The sequence below is a fragment of the Trachymyrmex septentrionalis genome, unplaced genomic scaffold, assembly GCF_001594115.1.
Source record: "Trachymyrmex septentrionalis isolate Tsep2-gDNA-1 unplaced genomic scaffold, Tsep1.0 scaffold52, whole genome shotgun sequence".
Lineage (NCBI taxonomy): Eukaryota > Metazoa > Arthropoda > Insecta > Hymenoptera > Formicidae > Trachymyrmex > Trachymyrmex septentrionalis.
This window is the reverse complement of record NW_017305694.1, coordinates 434,864-445,652: the sequence shown is the minus strand read 5'-3', so window position 1 is coordinate 445,652 and position 10,789 is coordinate 434,864. Positions and strand designations below refer to the sequence as shown.

The 10,789-nt window shown below is 30.5% G+C and overlaps 3 protein-coding genes across 4 annotated transcripts in view; all 3 read left to right on the top strand.

The window, feature by feature from the left end:
• The window catches only part of LOC108751833 (probable tyrosyl-DNA phosphodiesterase), a 3,536-nt gene extending 2,987 nt beyond the window's left edge, over nucleotides 1-549 (top strand). For both annotated transcript variants that reach the window (XM_018492264.1, XM_018492263.1), the window contains exon 5: nucleotides 226-549. In XM_018492264.1, the coding sequence (XP_018347766.1) occupies nucleotides 226-372 (147 nt within the window). In that variant the 3' untranslated portion in view covers nucleotides 373-549. The remainder of the gene's footprint in view (nucleotides 1-225) is intronic.
• A 2,827-nt stretch (nucleotides 550-3,376) lies between these two features.
• Nucleotides 3,377-5,468, top strand: LOC108751837 (probable tyrosyl-DNA phosphodiesterase). The gene is made up of 4 exons (XM_018492269.1): nucleotides 3,377-4,127; nucleotides 4,224-4,760; nucleotides 4,889-5,096; nucleotides 5,234-5,468. The coding sequence occupies exons 1-4, from the start codon at nucleotides 3,553-3,555 to the stop codon at nucleotides 5,372-5,374; spliced, it is 1,461 nt and encodes a 486-aa protein (XP_018347771.1). The 5' UTR covers nucleotides 3,377-3,552; the 3' UTR covers nucleotides 5,375-5,468.
• A 2,359-nt stretch (nucleotides 5,469-7,827) lies between these two features.
• On the top strand, nucleotides 7,828-10,789 carry LOC108751834 (probable tyrosyl-DNA phosphodiesterase). The gene is made up of 4 exons (XM_018492265.1): nucleotides 7,828-8,880; nucleotides 8,959-9,501; nucleotides 9,608-9,812; nucleotides 10,610-10,789. Exons 1-4 carry the CDS (start codon nucleotides 8,243-8,245, stop codon nucleotides 10,787-10,789), a joined length of 1,566 nt encoding a protein of 521 aa, XP_018347767.1. The 5' UTR covers nucleotides 7,828-8,242.

The window sequence follows — 10,789 nt, the reverse complement described above, 5'->3', positions numbered from 1 at the left end:
ATAATAAGTGCTGGCAATTGGTATATTAGTGTGTAACGGCGAATTACTGAACAAATAATTCCATGAGTAATCATTAGGATTCGCTATATAATAACGGAGATATTGAGAGAGGCTACAATATATACACTGGCCATAATAATATCTTCTCCTCTATGGAAATGTGTTTAAGGCACATGTTTTAGTTGATAATATCAATTATTACGTCTCAAACTTGTTTGTATTTAGACTGGAACAAAGACATTTCCTATTGGGGAAGAAGAAGATGCAACTGTTCCAATATTTCCGATTCCATACGATCTTCCATTAAGCCAATATGATTCGGACGATAGTCCTTTTGTCAACGAATTTGTCGATTCTCTAAATGACATGTAATGTCTCAACTAATGGCACCAGTGTTTTTTATCTGTTTTAAATGATAAAATATTTTTGCATCTGTGTTTATATTGTACATTTATTGGTTGAGGGAACGAGGTGCTGGTAAATCAATTTACTCTGATGTTTAAATTGGAGTCAGTAACTTTATAAAAAATCGAATTACTTTTTAAAAAATACGCGTTACTGTTATCATTACTGTTTGTAAAAAATAACATTATCGTTACTTGTTACTAATTTTAAAAAGTAATATGTTACTTAAAAGATAACGATTTGTTATTTGTTTGCAACGTTAATGTAAGATATTGGACAATAATAATTATAGTAAGATATTAATAATTATATTATTTAATAATCTATATTAATGATAACTATTAATATAAAAACTTAAATTCTAAGATTCTAAGCGAGTTTCTATATGTATACCAACTTAGATAGTCAAATCTGCAGAGACAGATTTTGAACGGAAGATATTATATCAATTTCTAATTGTAGAAAGATGACAAATCTTACACAGAGTCTATAATATCTAACGATGTTAATAAACTGAAATATTAAGCCTGCTATCATGCTATGTTAACAGATTGGTAACAGAGATCGAGAATTTGCAACTCCTACTTGGTTTCTGCTGTCAGTCTGTTGTCAGATTTTCTGTGCGCGAATATGTTGCTTGATTGATATCTGTCGCCAATTTACTGTCTGATTTTATATACAACACAGAAACGTTTCAGAAAAATTTCAGAAATTTACGTGTAAAATTGAAATATCTCAGAAACATTGTAAAAATGCAAAAATGTTTCTGAAAGCTTTCATGCAATATTTTGAATTTTATACTTTTTTAAAAAGGTGTCAGATTTATTACAGTTACTAATTAGCAAGCATTCACAATATATCGATAACTTTTTAGAGCATTTTCAGAAAAGCTTCAAGTGCAAGAATTGCCGACATTTTACCCAGAGCTGTCTCAAAGTTATTGCAAAAACTGCAATGTTTTTGAGATATTTCACACGTAAAACATTTCTGAAATATTTCTGAAAGGTTTCTATGCTACATAGGAAAAAATGAAAAATTTGTATTATACACACAATGCCATAAAACAATATCAATAAGAATCGGCAAATCCTACTTGACTGTCTTTCATAATTATATACGATGGGCAGCATTGCTCATATCGTCAGAATTTTGTAATATAGATCGCTAAATATTTTCTTTAAAAAGTGTTTGAAATGATCTAATTCCTTTTATACATACAGTGCAAAAAATGTCGTACAGAGAAAATATTTTTTAAAAAAAACTTTATTCTTTAAAAGTAAATATTATCTAGCAAGAAATGAATCATCGAATTGATGTCGAATCGATATAAATTCGATGATTTCAACACCAATTTGACATTTAATGAATGATCATTTCTTGTTGGATAATTAACAATTTATTCATAAACAATAAAATAGACTGTATGTTTCTTAAAATTATATGTATCAAAATGATGTATATTAATTATACAAAATATATTATCTGAAAAATAAGCGAAAATTAAAAATTGTATTGTTTAAATGCTCAAAAAGTATTTGTACGGACGAGAAATTTAACTTCTAAAATCAGGAATACATGCAAAGCTCGTTTGTTTATATTAGAACAAAACGTATTCATTGTAAATATACTGTTGTACTTTGTGAACATATCATTGATTACGATAGATAATATAAGATTATGATAGATTCATTTTTTTTACTGCTTGATGATATATGGTCGACACGTCCGTATATTTCATTTATTTTATAATTTGACTAAAAAATCTTTAATTGTTTGACATGTTTACTATCAAGACTTTAGATTAACAGTTTACATTATGTGCTTACATTATGGACACCGACTTTTTGATTTTCACCCAGCCTTGTAACTGGCATGGGAAAATGTATACTCGACAGAGAACTTATTTTGCTTTCCTAGAGACTGCAAAGAATAGATTTACATTTTCCAATTTTGTATATGTAAACAACAAGAAATATTAATTATGTAACTTTTTTTGTGTATATTTTACACTGAAGAAGGTTAGAAAATTAACCTAAACGTACGAATTTATTATCGTTTTAATGTTCATGTTTGTTTTACGGTCTCTTCAATAAATTTAATTTGAATATTGAGAGATATTCTTGAACAATTTGCGCACCTTGAATAGCGCTTATTTAATTTAATTTAATTTAATTTGATTTAGTTTATTGCAAAGCTATATGAAAAAGACTACATGCTAACAGAGTATGATACTATAGACTATAGTTAACATAAACATAAATACAATAGATATTGGAATGATAAGAAAAATTGGAATAGAATTAAGAGAAAGTTGAAAGATTGAATACGGGATAACAATGTTGAGGAACCGACAATTAGCTAGGATGATTTAGAAGAATTTAGACGTAGGGCATTATTAGTAGACCATTCGGCGATAGATTTTAAGTCTGTATTCAAAGCAGAACAGGTTGCTAAAACATCAAATGGGTGAAAAAATTTGAGAAGAATTATGTCATCTGCATGAAGAGCTCGGAGGACAGAAAATTATTCCCTCGAGCCCTTTTATCTCTGTAATTACTTTTAAGAAATCGTAACATTTTTTCAAATTTTTATAATAAATTCAATTATTTATTCTCGAGAAATTCCAACAAGAAGATAGAGAATAATAAATTACTACAAGAATATTTTATTATATACATATATCAATAATTATAAATTTATTTTTACCAAAAAATAAATAAAGAACAGTAGAAAACGATAATATCTTTATCTAAACATAAAAAGTAAGACAACTATGATAGAAAATGCGCTTTGTGCAAATCTTATCGATTTTTATATCTTTCCTTTATTGCTGTTATTACTACGTAGCAAGCGATATCATAGTAATTCTATATATATATATATATATTATATACACACACAGTTATCTCACGGTATTTTATTGGAATATCCTAGATATTATGTACTCAGTCATCTTTTGGATTGCATTTAGAAATCTGAAACAACATAGGATTCTTTCGAGATAAAGTGTGCTGTGGTAGTTATAATAATTAGTAGTTAATTTACTAAAACACAATTTTTGACAGTTGTAACGTGAAGTACTAAAAAAGATTTGAAAAAAAAAAGAAAAAATAAACAAAAAATTATTAGCAAGAAAAATCCAAGCAAATGGACGCAAGAACTCAGACTTCAACAACCTCAAGGTTGGAATATCTCATGCATAAGTATCCAAATTTTGATTCCAAGAAGTTAAGAAAGGAAGCTAGAAAAATGGCTATTCAGGAGATGAAACGAATTGGGTACACAGTAATGGTTGTGACACCAGGAAAGTTTGCGAAGAAATATGCTTCTTCAGCGCCTTACCATTTATTTTTCACGAGAGTCGAAAATTCCAAAAAGACTCATAATCAACGGTTCTCCATAACTTTCTCTGAGATTCTTGATCGTAGTCTTGGAAAAATTGTTAACAGTCTTCATTTAACTTTTGCCGTAAACGTCGGATGGTTATCTTTGCAGTATCTGTTGGCTGGTCAACGTACCGACATGACAATTCTGTACAAACATAGAATATGTCTGTGTCAAGAGGAATTAAGTAAAAACATTACTATAATAAAGGTAGATGGGCAACACGAGTTCTCAAGTCATCATACGAACATCATGATCCTGCAATATAGAAATGGGATTAGGGTGATTGTCTCTACCGCTGCCTTATATTCTGACGATTGGAAAAACAGGACACAAGGGTCCGTTAAATATGCATAGATATTTCTTATTGTTAGCCATATAATCTTTGTCTATAAACATCTTTTTATTATGTTATTTTATTTTATCCTGATTAGATTATGGATCTCGCCTCATCTGCCCAGCCTGCCAGAATCCGCAAATCCTGATGATGGGGAATCGCCAACGGGTTTTAAAAAGGATCTTGAGCGATATCTGAGTAAATATGAACAACCGGCTTTGACGCAGTGGATACGTGCAGTGCAGATGGCGGATTTTTCTGATGTAAATGTGTTTCTCGTCGCTTCTGTTCCCGGAATTCACATAGCTGACGAAGCCAATTTTTGGGGATACAAGAAATTGGCGTACATCCTATCACGCTATGTCACACTGCCGCCAGATGCACAGTGGCCTATAGTCGCACAGAGTTCTGTTGTAGGCCGCTTTGGTTCAAAGTTCGAAAGTTGGTTAAAAGACATAACTTGGTGTATGTCGGAGGAGACTTTTAAAGGTCCAAAGAATCATCCACAATTTCAGTTTATTTATCCATCAATAGAGAATCATAAACAAAGATTTGATTATCAAGACTTAATTACTCCTTTGCGGTATAGTACAGAAATACATTCTAAGCAGCAGTGGCTAGAACAATATTTATAGTAAGTGTTACAATGATTTATTTTTATTGTATTCAAATATTTTTTTTTTTTTGGTCATGTTTTTACATCTTATAAACAATCCGTTTTTTCTATAGCTAGAATTTTACATTTATTTTTCATTTCTGTAGTCAATGGAAAGCTAAGCGAACAGAACGAGATCGTGCGATGCCTAATATTAAATCCTACACAAGGATTTCTCCCGATTCGAAAAGAATTTCCTGGTTTTTGCTCACCAGTGCAAATCTGAGCAAAGCCTCATGGGGATTAACCAAACAATACGAAGGTTATAGTATAGGAAACTACGAGGCCGGCGTCATATTCATACCAAAATTTATCGTAGGCACCATATTATTATTTCAATAATTTTTGACATATTAATGCTATTAATGGATATTATTTATGGAAATATGTTTAAAGTATATGTTTTAGTCGATTAATATTAATTGTTACATCTCAAACTTGTTTGTATTTAGACTGGAACAATAACATTTCCTGTTGGTGAAGAACAAAATGCAGCTGTTCCAGTGTTTCCGATCCCATACGATCTTCCATTAAGTCGATATGAATCAGACGATAGTCCTTTTGTCAACGAATTTGTCAACTCTCTAAACTGAACGTTTTAATTGATAATACTAATTTTTTATCTGCTTTAATGAAATATTTTTGCATCCGTAATTGTATTGTACATTTATTAGTTGAGGAGACGGGGCGCCAGTAAATTAGTTTATTCTTATATTTCATATTTAAATTAGAGTTGGAAATCACAGATAAATGTACTACCGACTTTTCTTCCATGTTTGAAGACAGCGCTGGGCAGCGCATTTTTATGTTCACTCACTCTTTCATGTATAAATCACACGGAGTGTAACGTTAGTGTTTTTATATAAATCTACGCCATACTCACAGACAGGATGTATACGACAATGTTTGTGCGGTCCTAACGGTTGACCTAATTGATTAATCAAACTTTTTCATGAAGTATTTGTGCACCGTTGAGATTGTTGAGTTAAGACCATAGAATAGATACTTTTGCATATCCATAACACAACGCAAGAACATAAGAGAATGAACCAATCAAAGTTTCTTTATTAAAGTTTAGATTCATATATGAAAGTAAGATCGATTCGACAATGAAACGATGTCAAAATGTTGAGAACTTATTGATATTTGATAGGGCCGTAGCAAAAAGCTGACTTATAATCTTAAGATAGTGTTTTATGACTTAAGTTTTATGTCTTTAGTAATGTACAAGAACTATCTTATAATTTATGTCTTAAAGAAGTATAAATACCAAGTGCTTTTAAAATCATAAGACAGTTTTTGTGCATTACTAAAGAGACATCCATAACACAGAAGGATTTCTGTAATGTTGCACGAATATAATATTGAAACATTGAAATTATCACAGTTACGTTGCGCAATGTTTCTGAGAATCTACCAGATTGCGGCAACGTCAAAATGTCCGTTTCTAACTGTAAGAAACGTTTCTGAAATATTACGGAAACGTTTGTAAAATCTTTCGGTGATGTTGGTGCGATCTCTTTAGTTTTATTTGCAATATTGCAGAAATGTAAAAAAAATGTAAATATGCGAGCAGAGTTAGGCAAAATATCATTTAAGTATTTAAAATACAAAATACTGTCAATCTTAATCAGTATTTGAATTACAAAGTACAAAATATTTTTAACCTTTTGATTTGAAATATAAATTATTTTGAATAAAATGACTGAAAGTAATTTGTACTTTATAATTCAAATATTAATTAATATAATTGACTATTATATTTAGCATGTCGTACTTTAAATATTATAATGATATATTTTGCCCAGTGCGCGCGGGAATAAATATTGTTGATAAAAAAAGCAAATGCTTTATTAAATCGCAACTCTTATTCTTATGTTATTAAGAATGTCATAATAGATTTATTTAAATAATATATTATTAAATCACAGTACTCCATTTCTTTGAACAAGACCTTGTTTTAAAACAAAAAATAAAAATGAGGAGAAATCTTTGAAGCTTATTACATCCGCTTTACTTTTGGCAGTGTATATACATTAAAGCTCTACATAATATATTAAATTAATAAAATATATTTAAAAATGTAACCATAAAAATAAAATTTTTGGGGTGTTCTTTTTCTCTTTTTCCTTCCTCTCACTAAGCATCTTATTTACTAAAAGATTAATATTCTTATCTATATTGCACACGTATGTGCGTTCATGCGTGTGTGTGAGTATGATCGATTGGATAAAGCTGTATCTGCATTTATTAATTAAGAGTTTCAGAAATTTCTCAGAAAGTTTGCATTTACAACGTTGAAAGACCTATACATTACAGGAACATTTCAGGTTTTAATTAATGTAATTGCAGAAATATTGCGATTGTAATATTTCAAAGAAGGTAATCTCAGAAATATTATAAATGTGATGATATCAATTGAGACATTGGAAAGTCCCTGCAACACAACTAAAACTTTCCATGCTATTCGGGATAATACTTAAATAATAAGACACTGTCTTAATCCATTTAAAGACCAAAACAAAATTTTTTTTTTCAAAATTTGAAATCAATAATTTTGCATTGTCACACACATCTAATTATAGCTCTTTTATTGTTGACTATATATTAATTTGTTTGAAATTTATACAACCGTTAAAGAATTGTTTGTAATATATATTTTAACATTAACTTTAAGTTAATTTAGTTAAAAAAACATTAATTTATTTAACTCTGGATTCAATCACTTCTTTTAATAAAACAAACAAAACCATAGAAAACTATAAATTATTGTAAAGATTTTATTGTATTTCAATTATTAAATCCATTTTCAAAGCACAAAACAATAAGAAACAATAACATTTCATTTAATATATAAAAAGTGAAAAATAGATTACGATAGAAGATAATAAGATTTTTTGTAAATTGTATTGATTTCTATTATATTGTTTCAATTTTTTAATAAGATTATTATATAATACTTGATATCATAAAGATATCCTATCTTCAAGATATCTCACAATATTTTACTGGAATCTTAAGCATTACTTATTGAGTCTTTAAGATTGCATTTGGAAACATTGTCTAGGATAATTTAAAATATATTGTGCTATATGTGTAATTATCTACAATTGGTGGTTCATTTTTTAAATGTATCTTTGTATACTACTACATCAAATGTTGGAAGTACTAAAAGTACGAAGATTTGATTGAAAAAGTAAAGGGATATAAAAAAACAAGAACACAAAGGAGATAAGATAAACTCAAACAGAAGCTCAGGCACTTTCTACAGCTTTGTCCGGCAAAGAACGTGAGAATTCGCAAAGCATCGAAGTTGCAAGCGAAGAAGTTGGTGAAATTAAAAATTATAAGTTTGTGAACTTTAAATGATGGAAAATAAGAACAATAAATTTAAATTTCTTTAATAGGCAAAAGAGAACAGTCAGAAGATATCAAAATCTAGCTCTTCTGTTACGAAAAAGATGAAACAAATAAACATACAAAACAATAATCGCAGTAAAAATAATCAGCAGAATATCAGTAATCATCAAAACAATTCTAGAAACAAAAGTTTAGGAACATCTATAAATATGAATTCCATCATGAATATATTCCAAGCTTGTAATTCCCAAAAGTCAAGAAAGAAAGTTAGCGAGAAAGCCATTAAGATGATGAGAAAATTGGGCCACACAATCGTGCAACCAGGGGAGTTTGCGATAAAATATGATTATTCAGCACCTTATCATTTATTCCTGACAAGAATTGAAAATTCCAAGGAGACTTATAAGCAAGAATTCTCTATAACTTTCCCCGAAATTCTCGATTGCAGTCTTGGAGAAATTGTTTACAGTCTTCATTTAAATTTTATCGTAGATGTCGAATGGCTATGTTGGCAATATTTATTAGCTGGCCAATGTACTGATATGACGATTCTGTACGGCGACAAAGCATATTATCAGTCATTATTTAATAATATTACTATAATAAAAGTAAACATAGAAACTAAGTTTGCTTGTCATCATACAAAGATCATGATTCTGCAATATAAAGATGATGGAATTAGAGTGATTGTCTCCACTGCCAACTTGCGTTCTACTGACTGGGAAAATGTGACACAAGGGTCTGCTAAATATTCGTAAACATTCTCTGTTGTTAGTGATGTTTGCTTATGAATATCTTTTTATTGTGTTTTTATCAGATTGTGGATTTCACCTCATCTGCCTCGACTACCAGATTCCGCGAATCCGAGTGACGGAGAATCTCCAACAGATTTTAAAAAGGATCTCGTGCGATATCTGAGTAGATATGAGCAGCCAGCGTTGACGCAATGGATATGGAAAGTGCAAAAGGCGGATTTTTCTAAAGTAAACGTGTTCCTCATTGCTTCGGTTCCTGGGATTTATAAAAATAATGAAACCAATTTTTGGGGATACAAGAAATTGGCGCACGTTCTATCGCGTCACGTGATATTGCCGTCAGATGTTTTTCCGTGGCCTATAGTTGCACAAAGTTCTTCCATAGGTAAACTTGGTTCATCTTTTGAAAGTTGGTTGTTGAAAGATATAATTCCGTGTATGTCAAGAGAAAATACTAAGGATACAAAAGGTCAACCGGAATTTAAGTTTATTTACCCATCAATTCAGAATTACAAGCAGAGCTTTCATTATAGAAATTTATCTTGGTGCTCGCCCTATAGTGCAGAAGCGCATTCTAAACAGCAGTGGTTAGATTTATACTTGCAGTAAGCTATAACTGTGTTTACTTTTATTTTGTTCAAATCTTTATGTTTATATTTTGTCTAGACGTGATCTGTTTTTTTCTACAGAATTTGATATTTATTTCGGTAGCCAATGGAAAGCAAAGCGAACAGAACGAGATCGTGCAATGCCTCATATTAAATCATATACGAGAATTTCGCCTGATTTAAAAAGCATACCCTGGTTTGTGCTTACCAGCGCAAATCTAAGCAAAGCCGCATGGGGATCAATCAAACGACATGGTTATAGTATAGAAAACTACGAGGCTGGCATCATATTTGTACCAAAATTTATCGTAAGCATTATATTATTTTAATAGTTATAGTAGATTATTATTTTAACAGTTTCTAAAATATTAAGGCTCCTGAATAGTTAGCATGCGATTCAAAATCAGTCGGCTGACGAAATGTATCGAAATAGTAGTCACACACCAAGCAGGCGCGCCGAAAGCGAGCACATGTACATGGACTCGTGCTTGTATGTGTTATAGCGCTTTGCCACGATAAATGGCTGAACTTATAGACATGGAAAACGCCTATAAGTTCAGCCAATTAATAAGCGTGACGTTTTGATGACAAAAATTTGTGCTGCATGCCATTTCGTTATTATTTGCTTAATTGTGAAAATGTAACGTGTCTCATACTTATGAAAGTCCTAAAAATGGGTAGAAACTGTAGTTATCCTGGAATTTAATACGTTAAAGCGTATATTTCAATTCATTTCAATAGTTTTCAAACCGTGTGTTTTTGCCCAAAATTAGGCTCACTTTACCTGTCTTTTATGATCATTTACTGACTATTAAGCAAGAAAAGGACAGTTTCTGCCCATTTTTACAGGTATTTTAAAGCAATCTCGTCATTTAGATTTATCTAAATTTGTCTTTGTTTATCTGTCTTTGTTTACAAGCAAACAAGGTTTGCAGCATAAATTTACGTATCATTCCTTGCTTCTGACGCTTCGTCACAATTCCAACATGGCCGCGACTACGTAGGAGTCTTAATAAATATTTTTTTATTAAAATGTATAATCTATTAAAAATACATGCCTTAGTTGCGATGAACATTAATTATTACATCTCAAACTTGTATTTAGACTAAAACAACGACATTTCCCATTGTAAATGAAAACGATCCAGCCGTTCCGATATTTCCGATTCCATACGATCTTCCGTTATCCCAATATGAATGGAATGATGGTCCTTTCGTCATAGAATTTTGCAACTCTCTGCGCTGGACTAAATGGTTATCTTCAACAAAAAAAGTAATTTTTTAA

What these genes read in the sequence shown, in the direction of transcription:
- LOC108751837 (XM_018492269.1), top strand. Translation starts at nt 3,553, where the DNA reads ATGGACGCAAGAACTCAGACTTCAACAACCTCAAGGTTGGAATATCTC. An exon ending in TGGAAAAACAGGACACAAGG is followed by an intron (nt 4,128 to 4,223) that starts GTCCGTTAAATA and finishes TATCCTGATTAG; the next exon opens with ATTATGGATCTCGCCTCATC. An exon ending in TGGCTAGAACAATATTTATA is followed by an intron (nt 4,761 to 4,888) that starts GTAAGTGTTACA and finishes TCATTTCTGTAG; the next exon opens with TCAATGGAAAGCTAAGCGAA.
- LOC108751834 (XM_018492265.1), top strand. Translation starts at nt 8,243, where the DNA reads ATGAAACAAATAAACATACAAAACAATAATCGCAGTAAAAATAATCAG. An exon ending in TGGGAAAATGTGACACAAGG is followed by an intron (nt 8,881 to 8,958) that starts GTCTGCTAAATA and finishes TGTTTTTATCAG; the next exon opens with ATTGTGGATTTCACCTCATC. An exon ending in TATTTGTACCAAAATTTATC is followed by an intron (nt 9,813 to 10,609) that starts GTAAGCATTATA and finishes ACTTGTATTTAG; the next exon opens with ACTAAAACAACGACATTTCC.